The sequence below is a fragment of the Lissotriton vulgaris genome, chromosome 5 (assembly GCF_964263255.1).
Source record: "Lissotriton vulgaris chromosome 5, aLisVul1.2, whole genome shotgun sequence".
Classification (NCBI taxonomy): Eukaryota; Metazoa; Chordata; class Amphibia; order Caudata; family Salamandridae; genus Lissotriton; species Lissotriton vulgaris.
The window spans coordinates 300,595,523-300,609,036 of NC_141693.1; the positions used below are offsets into that span (position 1 = coordinate 300,595,523).

At 47.1% G+C, this 13,514-nt stretch overlaps 1 protein-coding gene across 8 annotated transcripts in view; it reads left to right on the forward strand.

Annotated features, from left to right (window-relative positions):
- MIB2 (MIB E3 ubiquitin protein ligase 2) overlaps window positions 1–13,514 on the forward strand; it is a 402,179-nt gene that overhangs the window by 350,699 nt on the left and 37,966 nt on the right. For all 8 annotated transcript variants that reach the window (XM_086921481.1, XM_086921485.1, XM_086921483.1 and 5 more), the window contains 3 exons: window positions 3,105–3,323; window positions 4,584–4,762; window positions 5,557–5,747. In XM_086921481.1, the coding sequence (XP_086777607.1) occupies window positions 3,105–3,323; window positions 4,584–4,762; window positions 5,557–5,747 (589 nt within the window). The remainder of the gene's footprint in view (window positions 1–3,104; window positions 3,324–4,583; window positions 4,763–5,556; window positions 5,748–13,514) is intronic.

The window sequence follows — 13,514 nt, forward strand, 5'->3', positions numbered from 1 at the left end:
GACTAGTTTTGTGAGCCCCCCTGAATCTAATCTTATATTTCTCAATTGTGAGCCCAACGCCCTTAATCACGGTGTTTTTCATCAGGTATTTAGACCCAGCATCTGCCCATGTAAGGGTCAGGAGTCTGTCCCTACAGTTACCAGTGAACAGGTCCCAGAGGAGAGCACCCCTACTCCCTTCTCCCAGTGTGACTTCCTCACTTTTCACATTGCACAAGCTCTCTCAAAAGCTGTGAACCATTTGGAAATGTCATCACCTTCCTCACATCTGGGGACAATCCCTTTGGGGATTTTGGGAGTATAAGACTGCTCTCTATCCCTATTAATTAAGTTGCTGCCACCATTAATGGGGGCTAAGCCCATCTCTGCTCTTTCTTTTTCTAGAGCCAGGAGCCTGGTCTCTAGGTTTAATCTTTTGGTCAACCTCACTAAGAGGTTGGTGTCCTCAATGGAATCAGAAGCACCTGACCCACCTGTGTGGGATCTAGTTGCTGTGAGTAGTATTCTTGGAGTCGGGGGCACAGGCGCCCTGTTCTCCCTAGGAAGTGAGGGGGGTTGGAAGTTATCCTCATCCCTGAATCTGCTTCCTCATCTGAGAGGCCTTCACCTTGCTCAGAGGGGTGGTCCTTAGTATTCCCTGCCAGCTGTTCCTGGAGCTTTTGTTTGAAGGGATGGGGCCCCATGGTAATGTTTTTAAGTTTACATAGAGACCTTAACTCCCTAAATTCTAAATGATGAAGTTGAGCTCCTCAGCCATGTTCTCTGTCACTTGTTATTCTAAGTTGGTCTGAGCAGGGTTCCCCAAAATATGTATTGCCCGGGCCCCAATCATCCTAATAGGACCCTGGTGCCACTTTATTTAGAGGGTAAGCTTGATCCATTGGTTGTAGGAGCTGAATGACAAGGCGACCAGAATGGTAAATGGAATGAAGGCATATATGCAGGAATATGAGTAAGAGGGTGAATAAACCAGGTTTGGGGAGGTGCAAGACTAGCTCACTCTTGGGTGGGGGGTTAGGTGGGGGGATAACAGGTTCAGAAAGGCACACAGTGCCAGCAGGTTCTACACAACACAGCTGGTACACAAACCCTGTGTGCTGACCCAATGACACTAGTATCAACTACCTGCATTCCAGCATGACAATCAACATTTCCAACCACACTCAGTTTCTCTCAACACGAAAGAACGACTGTAATGGGACAAATGCTTAAGCTAATGTTGTCCGGAATGACTAGCTACCATTCATCAATGGTAAAGCATGCAAAGAAATTCATACTCCAAGTGCCAGTGTGCTCTGTGCCAAGCATGAAAAGCAGGGAAAGGACTCTGTCAGGATATGGATATTGTAGCTTTTTATAACTTTTACCCATTTTATCATAATACCATTTGAGTTGTGTTCTCGGAGCGAAACTCATGTTAAGTCCCTGTGATTAGTTTTGTCTGTGTCTTTGCATAGGGGAGTTCATCAGCAATGGAGCTAGGCGAGAATGTAAGCAAAGTGTGACCTGCTCCTCATCAGACATGAAAAAAATAGAGGCGCCATTCACTTGAAAACCCTTTGTATTTTTGCAAAGGAAAACATGCCTGGGAGGAGATGCGGTTTAGCCTCTATTTAGCCGGATGTGCAGTTTGACTACCTCTTTAGCAAATTGTGTTATCAGAGGGGAAAATTACTTAATTGCTGTGTTCCTCAGTTTACTTATTGTCATATTCGGGAACACAGAGAAAATATGCTAAAATACAGTCTGAAGTACTGGACTGTGTACTATGATTTCGATCTTTACCTCAAGACAATGTCCAGTGAATTTCTGGATAAAAGGTACCTTGTGTGACGGTGGTGACCATCCCTGCAGTTCTCCAGTGATTAGGTCTTGACATTGATCCATATCAGGAGTTGTGAGTTTGGAATATATCCTAAAACTCTCTGAAAAGTCTGTGCAGCATACTGGAGGCACTTGTCATATATATGTAGACAAATATATCTTTATAACAGCTTCACAAAATGCAGTTGATGTATGCCAACAAAGCAGTAAATATGCAGTTTGATCAGTCTTTCCACACAACGTTTAGCCTACAGAATGCAGATGGGAATCAAGCTACCTTCATTAAGTAAAGTATGTGCTCTAATGGTAGCTTGTCTCCTGCTTGTGTGAGCAGTTGTCCCCGTTAATGCACACATTTAAGGAAGGTAATCGGACATTGCAGGTGACTCCCCACATTTCTGCTACATACTGGGTAGCAACAACTTGTCTTGTGGGTGGGAGTGAAAACTTAGATGGGAGACTTTTTCCTTCGATCACAGTGCTAGCATTCATTCCATGTTTTCCAGACAGACTCTTTCTTCTGTTTGTGACATTTCCAATAGAAGCTAGTGGTGCTGTCTTCTATCAAGAGTCAGAAGCATTCTGATAGGTACTTGTGCTACCTCTTGACTCCGTTAGGAAGATCTAACCCCGTTTGGACCTGTTTGATATTATATACAACAAATTCAGGTTAGTTCTGATGCTGGGTGGAGTTTGGGTTGTAGTAGTGATAGGCAAAATTAACCCCATCTGTGTTATACAGTAGGATTAAACTTGCCCAGTTCTTGCTCCCACTGATATTCACACAAGTAAGCAGGTTGAATGGAACTATACCATTTTTGTTCTTTACAAAATATGACCAAAGTAACCCTATTTGGGTCCTAATGAAAATTGGAGCTTGCCTAGGTTATGTCTTAATATTAACTGGAAAAGGCTCAGATTTCGGTATATTGATAATGGGTGGAATTCAGCTACTTTGGGTTATGATGATGGATGAAAAACCCATTTTGAGTTATAATGCTTTTGCGAGGACTTTGTCTAGTCTGGTTGTATTACTAGTTTGCTTTTATCAAGTTCAGTTCCTAGTAGATGCTGTAATTCACTTATTTTGCAGTGTACAGCCATTGAATGGGATTATCCCAGTATAGGTCCCGGAAACATATGCTGAAACTTGCCCAATTTTAGACTTAATGGAATTTGATTGAAATAAACACAGTGTATGCCAATAGGATACGGTATCAAACTAGTTCCTCAAACCACCAAACATGTCTCTTAACCTAGGATACCTCTGTTCCTTTCAGGGCCGTTGTGATGTGAACCTGAGGAATAACCGCAACCAGTCCTCGCTGCATCTGGCAGTGACGCACGGCCATGCAGGGTTGGTGCAGCTCTTGGTACGGGAGGGTGCAGATGTGAATGCAGAGGACGAGGATGGTGATGCACCCCTGCATATCGTGCTAGAGCGGCAGCAACTTGTATCTATTATGGCTGAAAGCGAGGGCTCCTCCCTTTTCGCAAAGGTAATGATGTGGGAAGGGATGAAATCTCCAGTTTTAGTCTGCATTTGTATGTAGCCATGATTATCTGAAGCAAAATGTACTGGTGACATTGTATGCGTAATTTCAAAAATATTAAAGGCACCATTCAGAGTTAACTTTTATGTTGCTCAAACATTTTTTGTCCATATGCTGACACTGGCCTTCTATTTTTCACCTTCTCTTTTGAAAGGGTACGACTTCTTTAGGGTGGATCTGCTGTGCTGTGATAAGGCAGTTTCTCATGTTATGACACAGCAAAGCTAGCATTATGATCAGTCGTACTACCACTTACTTGAAATGAGGGGCAGGATGACCACATGTAACACGTCTCTGCCAGAAGTTCCACCGTAAAACAACACTGCACCCAAAAGGTGAATAGAAGGGTTTTTAAACTTGGTTTCACCTTTTGGCACATCTCAAAATAGTAAAGTCCTGTAAAGGTTATCAGCCGGATTGATGATGTGCATTTGATCCAGACATTAAGAGAGTGATGCCACTTACACGGCTTTCTATACTGCACAGTGACCTTTAAGGACTAGTAAGGCTAAAGCGCACAGGAGGAGGAGTGAGGCGAAGGGGCATACGAGTACCTACCCCATATTTAAAAAAGAATAGGTACATTTATGTAGAACAAATGAATAACTAAAATATAAGGAAACATAATAATTAGTTATACTATTTACAGATCAGAGCCTGTAGCTTGAAACAGGCATCAGAAGAAGTGGTATTACATTTTTCCAGCTTTGGCAGACACCAGTAGACAGATCACACTGGGTTACTATCCCTATTAAAAATTCCATAGAGAGATTGGAAGTGGTACATAAAAGACTCTCCTTTCTTCAAACTTCTTTTGCCTTGATGGTAATTTAATAATAAACTTTGTTTTTGTGACCGGAGGGACATTCTGTGTAATGAATAGGTGTAATGTGCACAGATCCTATTACGTCTAGTTAGCTGTATCAGTTCGAGACCATTCTGCACGGAGACTGAACATATTAATATCTGGTCGATACAACTTGAATCTCACTTTAATTGTACTCCGCTGTTGATTTAAACATCTATGTCCCTGTTAAATGTTAAGAATCTCTTAATGGGTTAAACTGTAACATACATTAGACTGGGATGAGCAGGTCACAGTCACCCTTGACGAAGAGAGGTTGTCAGGGAGGGTGGGTTGGGTCTGGCTACATCATACAACTATCATTCAGCTATCTTTCCCCGCATCTCCCCTTCCTTCTCCAGCTGCAGGCTTCTGGATTGCTTGGGAACATGGAGCTGAATGTAGGAAGTGCCATCGCGTGTTTCCTTGCCCAGGCCGGGGCTGATATTAATTATGCCAACCACAGGGGGAAGACCCCCCTCGACCTCATCACCGATGGAAGGATTGTGCAGCTTATCAAGAACTTTTCACAGAAATTCAGGCATGGGTCTTAGTGTCTTTGTTTTCTTCTCTTCTGATTACTCTATACCAATGTATATTGAGCTAGTGTATATGTGTGTGGGTGCTGTGTCTTTTAAGCAGCTCTTTCATAACTAGATATTATTTTACACCAAACTCTGTTGGAGAACAACTGCTACTAGCAGCAACAAATAGTCTTAATTTAAGTAGCCTTATCAAGTCTGGCCCACAGATGTCCACCTCATATGTTTGACACCAGTATATTCCTTTGAAGTCATTAGTAGCCTCCCTGCAGTCACTGGTCCAGGAACACCCATGGCTGGTTATAACTCTGATTCATGGTTTAACATCAGCACAGAATACCTGAAAAGAAGGGCAATTGTGATGTCACCAAAGGAATGAGTGGTGTTGTGATGTTCACAAGGCGGGGAGAATTCATGTCACAATAGAATAAAGGGTTTTGCCATATCACTAAAACAAATTGTCAATAGGAATGGCACTAAAAGAATCTAAAAGACTGTGATCACTTTAAAAACGATGTTACTGAAGGGAACTGAGGGATAGTGATGTCAGTAAAGAGGGATAGGTTTGCAATATTGCAGAAGGAGGGGGGGTTGCACTGTCGATGAAGAAAATAAAGTTCGAAGCTACTTCATTGCTGATATTTTTGAATTCCTATGATATCCTGTCTCAGGTGTTTGAGCCTTGCAAAGCATGACATTGAGTTAAGAATTTTTAACAAGCACTATGCTCTACCCTCCAATTCAAAAAAGTTATATTTATTCTTGAAGTAAAAATTAACTTTTCCAATTCCAGGGAACAGCAGCAGGTTCCGATGGAAGGTTCTGGCGTAAGCTGCAATCTCCGGCGTGTTCATACTACTCCAAATACCATGACAAACCTCAGCATGCCGATCAGTCCGACTAACCCCACGGAGTGCTTGGTGTGCTCCGAGCTCACCCTGCTCATCCACTTCTTGCCGTGCCAGCATAGCCTAGTGTGTGAAGGTATGTGCACATTCTTTGCAAGTCAGTGGTGAAGAGTATGGCACTGTCAGTCTGACTATAAGTTAGTAAATTAATGAGCATCCTAGATTTGCACTTCAGTGGCCCTGGTTTTTGAGGTTTTGGATTGAAAAATGTTTCATTTGTTTTATTATCAAACATATAACTTTTGGATCTTCGTGTCGCTTCATACTATGTTTTTTGATGGTAGTAGAGTTGAGAAATTTGTTTCTGATAGATACTTCTAACCGCAGATTCCTTACTTTTGGATTTGCGCCCAGTTTTCAGACCAGTTATGGCAAATTATTTCAGTAGTGTCCTCATTCGGTGGTGGGTGGCGTTGTTGCTCTGCACCACCTTGGAAGTGACACAGCTTAGTCACATATAAGCGCCACCGCAGCATGCTGATGCCAGTTCCTTTCTTTCAGTGCTTCCTGACGCAGGTCAGGAGATTGGCTCCTATCTTCTGTTGATCTTCTACATTTCCAAATTGTGTGTTTGTGTGCATGCTGTCCCCTCCAAAAACTACAGGTTTTAATCCATGCCAAAACTGCTGCAAGCAGGTGTCGGTCGCGGACCCCCACCTGGTGTGTCTTTGGTGCCTGGGCTTCAGTCACTCCTCTAAGTCGTCTGACCCATGTGCCCCCATGCACCCAAAGGCGATCCGACACGAAAAAGTGAAGGGGAATTTCGCTGACTGTAGGAAGTAGTCACAGACATCGCACAGATCCCTTTCTCGCTCCAAGTCCCTTACTGCTCCACTTCACACTTAAAATCTTCGGATAAGTGTTATATAGTTACTTGCTTCATGCATTCATATTGAATAGGATCTTTTTTACTTTAACATTCCCTGTAAGTGTTTGGCTCTTATAAAGGTTCCATATCTAGTCAGAGATTGAATGGTCTCGAATGTATGGTTGTGTCCTGATTTGAACATGAATGAAAAGAAATTCATAATATTGGCTGTGTGTACAATTAATGCTGGTGACGAGTGGACTCAGTGGGATCATCAGGCATCAACATGGAAGTAGAACCTCTACTGTGCAGAATGTCATCGAACTAGACACTTCCAGACAAACTGTATGAGACAGCATATCATGTCAACTGTCAAGGACAGTCATACTGATTCCCTCGCAGAGGCTTACATTAATTGGGATGATCCTCACTCATGGACAGTGGAGTTAAAGACCTTTCCTCCAGATCCTTTGGTCCAGGGTCTCAGTGTGGATAGCTCTGAGGCTTCTTGGTCTCCTGGCATCGATCATCCTCCTTGTCGCCAATGCCAGGTTGCACACGCTTACCCTGTAGTGGCACCTAAATACCAATGGGCCAAGCATGAAGGCTGCCTCTCCGACTCACTTCAAATCTTGGGAGAAACAGACCAAGATCTAGGTAGTCGCTGACCTATCCCAGATTGTCCTGAACCAGACTGTTCTCCCTTCCCCACCCAGAGCTCACAATTGTGATGGATGCATTGCAACTCAGTTAGGATAACGAGGGAGTCATCTAGAGACCTCTGGGCTGCAGCTGAGAATCAGCCCCACATCTATCTACTGAAGTTATAGGCCATTCACTTTACCCTGCATGCTTTCCTGTATCTGGACGAGGAGGCATGTGCAGGTTCGCACAGACAACACCGCCATTTGGTACTGGAAAAAGAAGGGCAGAGTGGGGTCCTGGGTCCCGTGCAAAGGGCTTTACTTCTGTGGGGTTGCCTTGAGCAGCAGTACATCTTGGCAGATGTAGTGAGGTATAGTGTGCACAGAGTCCAGTGGAACCCCAAAGGTAGGCGGATGTAAAGTTAGATAGTACCTCACTCTCTATTTGGGATAGTGTGGTTGAGTAGTAAGGCAGTATCAGAGGACAGTGTTAAGCATTTATTGTACACACTCAGCAAATGAATTCTCACACTCAAGGACTGAATTTCAGACCAATTGTTTTTGCATAAAAAATATTCTTTTAGTTATTTTATTCCCTAGAACCAAGCAAGTCTGGCACAGCTAACTGATAAATACTTTACAGTAGTAATGCAATTGTAATACAGTTTGAATGATAATTGTATATGCACTTTGGTTTGATTTACAGTATGGATGCAGAGAAATGCAATACTTCTTAAATGCAGTACATAGTCTTAAATAGGACTTTTTGTAAAATAGCAGGTAAGTAACTTTTGAGATTACTAGCTTACACAGAGTAGTATACCTGGATACTACTCTGGGACATTTCCTGAGAACAGGTAAGTAAAATAGTGTTCGAGGCATATGAGCTGCAGATACTACACTTAGCATTAGATCGTCACCTGGTGTTGGTCTCGGATGATTGCATGTTGTTGTCGTCTTGGAAGAAGTCTCAAGTAGTCACGAGATAGGTGACTCCTCCCTTGGACGATAGTGCGCATTGGCATCGGCTCCATCCTTAGATTGTTTTTTTCCGCCACTGGGTTCGGATGAACTTTTTCCGCTCCGGCTAGAAATAGACGTTCGAGGCATGAGGGCTGCTGAATTCATATCTGTGCATAGATCGCCGCCTAGTGTTGGGTCCGGATGATTGCACATTGTTGTCCTGGAAGAGTCTTCGAAGTATCACGAGATAGGTGGCTCTTCCCCTGGACTACAGTGCGCATGGGCATCCTCTCCATCCCCAGATTGTTTTTTTCCGCCATTGGGTTTGGATGTCTAATCTCAACTCCAGTTAAAAAACTTGTACTCTTTCTATTCCTAAGGCCAAAAGGCCTTCATAGCGTCGGTATTGTCTCGTTCGGTGCCTGGCCCTTTCGGTTCTTCAGTCGACGTCGAAAGAAGTATTTCTATCGACAACACAGGCCCAGACTACATCGACGATGAAACGGACCCCGTTTAAGCGGTGCCCCGTTTGTAATTCCAAATATTCGAACTTAGATGTGCACCCAGTGTGCAATACATGTTTGTCCCCCGACCACGATGAGTCAAAATGTTTCGCCTGCTCGAGGTTATGCTCAAAGAAAACTATTAAACTTTGACGCGCGGCGAGGCAGTCGGCCCAACAGTCGGCACCAGCACCTGCGAACATCTTCGATGCCGGGGACGAGGAACTCTTCCAAGATGAGGAAGAGGTAGAAGAGGACGTTCCCGAAGAAATGTCGTAACCGGCGTCGGAGCAGGTCTCCAATTTCGAGGTGGACGAGCCAGCCGAGGAATTCGTCCACGACCAAGACGTCGTCGAGGTAGGGGACGACGATGAGGCCCTTGCGGCCGTTGATGACGACTCCGGTGGAGAACCGAGTCCGCCCGCAGTTACGGGGCCTATCATTAACATTCAGCCCACTCCGGCTCCGGTCGAGGCATCGCCGAAAGGACTTAGCCAAGATCCTTCCTCACGGTCTACAGCCCCGCGACATAGCCAGGCTAAGACCCTTTCAAAGGAGCCATCGGTCGATTCAGCGAAATCGAAACCGAAACAGACGGAGCCGAAATCGAAACCGAAACTACTCAAGATGGAGGTCGGTTCGACGTCGACGAACACCTCCTCTAAGGCTGTCGACGATCCTTCGGCGCCGAAGATACCCGTCGGCGCCAAGACTGGGACTTCGAAGCAGGGCTCGACCAGCAAGCACGTCGCCTCGAAGGGCTCGGCATCGGCGCCGACGTCGACGACCAAACATGGCGAGAAGGGCAAAGGCCTTCAGTTGAGTAAAAGTCTTGAGCCACCCCTCTCAGGACTCAAGACTGGGCTTGGAAAGTGGGTCGAAGCCACGACCGAGGACGCCCCGAAATTGTCGTTGACGCCCAAGGATGGTGGTGCTCCGTGCCTGGAGCTCGATTCGACACGGTCAAGCGAGCGGCCTACACACGCGTCGAAGAAACCCGAAACAGCCGCTTCTGGTTCGAACCCTGCGGGCTCGACGCCTATAAAGTTTGGGCTTCCACCCACGGCCCGCCCAATGCATCTCGAACGCCGTGACACCACCGAGGCTTCCAAGATGGCGAAGGTGTCCTCACATGAACAGGTCTATCATGAGCCTTCTTACGACAACCAGGCAAAACTGTTTATTGACTCGAAGTCGGGCAGGCTTACCGTCCACAAGCGGAAGATCGCGCCTGAACATCCTTTGGAAGGTTACAGGATTCTCCTCAAAAAGAAGATGGTCTCTTCTACCTCACCGGTTCTTGTTGAACCTCTTCAGGACTATTCGCACCATATTGTTCATTCTCCAGCACAGAGTGAGGAGGACTTGCATGTGGACTATGGCCAAATGGCCTTCTCTTACAACACTGACACTGATCAGGATGTCTCGAATCAATGGGCAGGGGCAGGAGATCAAGGCGATGACCCTGATGACCCCCATACCACTGCAGACTCACAGTCCTACAATGTGAAACCATCTCCAACTGAGGACACTGCAGCATTTAATGCATTAATAGAGCGGGCAGCCCTTAACCATGACGTCGAAATGCATGCTGAGCCAGTGGATGAAGATTTCTTATTTGACACCTTCTCCACATCTGAACGCTCCACCAAGACTCTGCCCATGCTTAAAGGGGTCCTCAAGCATGCCACAGCCATTTTCAAGGAGCCAACCAAAGCCAGGGTTATCAACCCCTGGATCGACAAGAAATACAGGCTTGCCCCAGTGGACCCCACCTATATCAAAGACCAGCTCCCCTTGGACTCCCTCGTGGTGGCTAATGCGCGCAAAAGGGCTAACTCTCAATCCACTGGTGACGCTCCCCCCTCCGGACAAAGAGTCCAAGATCTTTGAAGCGTCTGGGAAGCGTGTGGCAGCGCAAGCCTCTAACATTTGGAGAATAGCCAATACACAGGCCCTGTTGGCTAGATACGACAGGGCGCACTACGACACCCTAGAACAATTACTGCAGCACATGCCTGATATGTACAGAGAAGCAGCAGAAATGGTTATACAAGAGGGGAAACTGATCTCCAATGCGTCAATCAAATGTGCACTGGACGCAGCGGACACTGCAGCAAGGGCAGTAAATACTAGCGTGATGCTGCGACGCCATGCATGGCTGCGCATCTCAGGGTTTAAATCCGAGATCCAAACTACTCTTCTCAATCAGCCGATTAATCCGGACTTCCTGTTTGGACCGGAAGTTGACACAACACTTCAGAAAATGAAAAAGGACACTGAGACAGCGAAATCCAAGGGGGACTCTCCAGTCCCAGCAGTTTCGGGGCAGTTCCTTTCGTCGCTCCGGTAACAGGGGAGCAACAAGAGGACAGACTCTACAGCATTCCCAGTACGCCAAGGGCAACACGCAATCTGCCTACACTAAAAACACCAGGGGTGGATACCGTGGGAACAGCGCCAAAGGGAGAGGCCGAGGCAATAACAATGCCAGGTCCTCCACTCCCAACAAACAGTGACTTCTTGTCACTGCCCCCCGACCATCTAACACCTGTCGGGGGGAGACTCCAGCAGTTCCTGCCACTCTGGGAAAACATCACAAAAGACAGGTGGGTGAGACCACTTATCCGGTACGGCTATTGTCTAGAACTGACCTTCACCCCCCTCAACATACCCCCAAGAAACCGTCCTATGTCCGCAGAGCACACGCACTTATTGCAGCAAGAAGTACTCCCCATGCTGCAAAAAGGAGCCATAGAACTCGTGCCTGTAGAAGAAAGGGGTACAGGGGTGTACTCTCTGTACTTCTTGATTCCAAAAAAGGACGGGTCCCTGCGGCCCATTCTAGACCTCAGACCCCTCAACCAATACATCCTTTCGGAGCACTTTCACATGCTAACCTTACAACAGGTCCTGCCGCTGCTCCGTCAGGGCGACTTCCTAGCCACCCTGGACCTCAAGGATGCATATTTCCACATTCCCATTCCCATTCAAAAATATCTCAGGTTCACAATCGACAATCAGCATTACCAATTCAAAGTTCTGCCGTTCGGGGTCACTACTGCTCCCAGGGTCTTCACCAAGTGCTTAGCGACTGTGGCAGCACACCTTCGCAGGCAAGGTGTTCACGTGTATCCCCGACTGGCTCGTGCAGGCCAAATCTGCCATACAGTGCGGCCGCGACATGTCGCGGACCATTCACCTCCTTCACAGTCTGGGGTTCTCACTCAACTACGCAAAGTCTCACCTGCAACCAGCCCATGTGCAACAGTACCTAGGGGCGACACTAGACACCCAGTCGGCCACGGCGCAGCCGAACCCGGCCAGGGTCAACAGCATGCAAATGCTCATCCGGAGGTTCCAACCTCAGCGATCCCTCCCAGCGCAGGTGTTCATGCAACTGATCGGCATGATGGCATCCTGCATATTCATAGTCCCGCACGCGAGGCTGCACATGCGTCCCCTTCAAGAATGCTTAGCCCGTCAGTGGAGCCAGGCTCATGGACATCTGAAAGACCTAGTGTCTCTGCATTGGTGGAATCCACAAAACCTTTGCAGGGGACGACCGTTCCAAGAGCCTGTCCCACAAATAGTGCTAACGACGGACGCATCTCTCCAGGGTTGGGGAGCGCATGTCCTCCACTACACAGTGCAGGGACTATGGACAGCACAACAGCAGAGGATGCATATCAATGTGTTGGAACTGATGGCAATCTTCATGGCACTGAAGGCATTCAAGTTGCACCTGTGCAACAAGGTCGTGTTAGTCCGGACGGACAACATGACCGCCATGTATTACATCCAGAAACAGGGAGGCACGCACTCCCCGCAGCTGTCTCACCTAGCACAAAGCATGTGGAAGTGGGCCATTCAGAGGAACATCTTCCTCATGGCGGAGCATCTTCCGGGTGTCGACAACCAAATGGCGGGCCTGCTCAGCAGGCACAGTCATCAGATGCACGAGTGGGAGATCCACCTGTCAGTGCTCCATCCATACTTCCAACGGTGGGGTCATCCAGACATCGACCTCTTCGCCACAAGCGAGAACGCAAAATGCCCAAACTTCGCCGCCAGGTTCCCGCAGTCTCAGGGCAATGCGATATGGATGAACTGGTCAGGCAGATTTGCGTACGCTTCTCCGCCCGCCCCCCTCATACCTCTGGTGGCGCACAAACTGCGACAGCACTCCATGACACTCATCCTGGTTGCTCCAACGTGGGCACGGCAAGCTTGGTACACCACGTTCCTGGAACTTTCAGTGGTGCCTCACCATCGGCTGCGACTCACTCCCAGCCTCCTCACTCAGAGCCATGGCGACATTCAGCACCCAGATCCCCAACTGTTGAACCTTGCGATTTGGCTCCTGAGGTCATAGAGTTTGGATACCTGAACTTGACTCCTGAGTGCATGAACATCATCAAGGAGGCAAGACGACCGACTACCAGGGCCTGCTATGCAGCCAAATGGAAGCGGTTTGTTATTTACTTCTCCAACAATAACATTAATCCGTTGGACGCATCTACGCAAAACATCATATGTTACCTGTTGCATCTGTACCAATGCAACCTGGCATACAGTTCCATCAGGATCCATCTGGCGGCCATAGCCGCTTACCTTCAAAACAGGCAGCACCTTTCCGTTTTCAGGGTGCCTGCCATTAAAGCCTTCTTGGAAGGACTTAAGAGAGTAATCCCTCCCAGACACCCCCCTTCACCAGTCTGGAACTTAAATATCGTTCTCACCAGACTCATGGGGCCACCCTTTGAGCCACTCCATTCCTGTGAAATACAGTTCCTTACCTGGAAGGTGGCCTTCCTAATAGCTATTACATCCCTGCGGAGGGTCAGTGAGCTGCAAGCCCTCACAATTCAGGAACCCTACCTGCAAATCCATGCAAATAGGGTGGTGCTTCGCACCAACCCTAA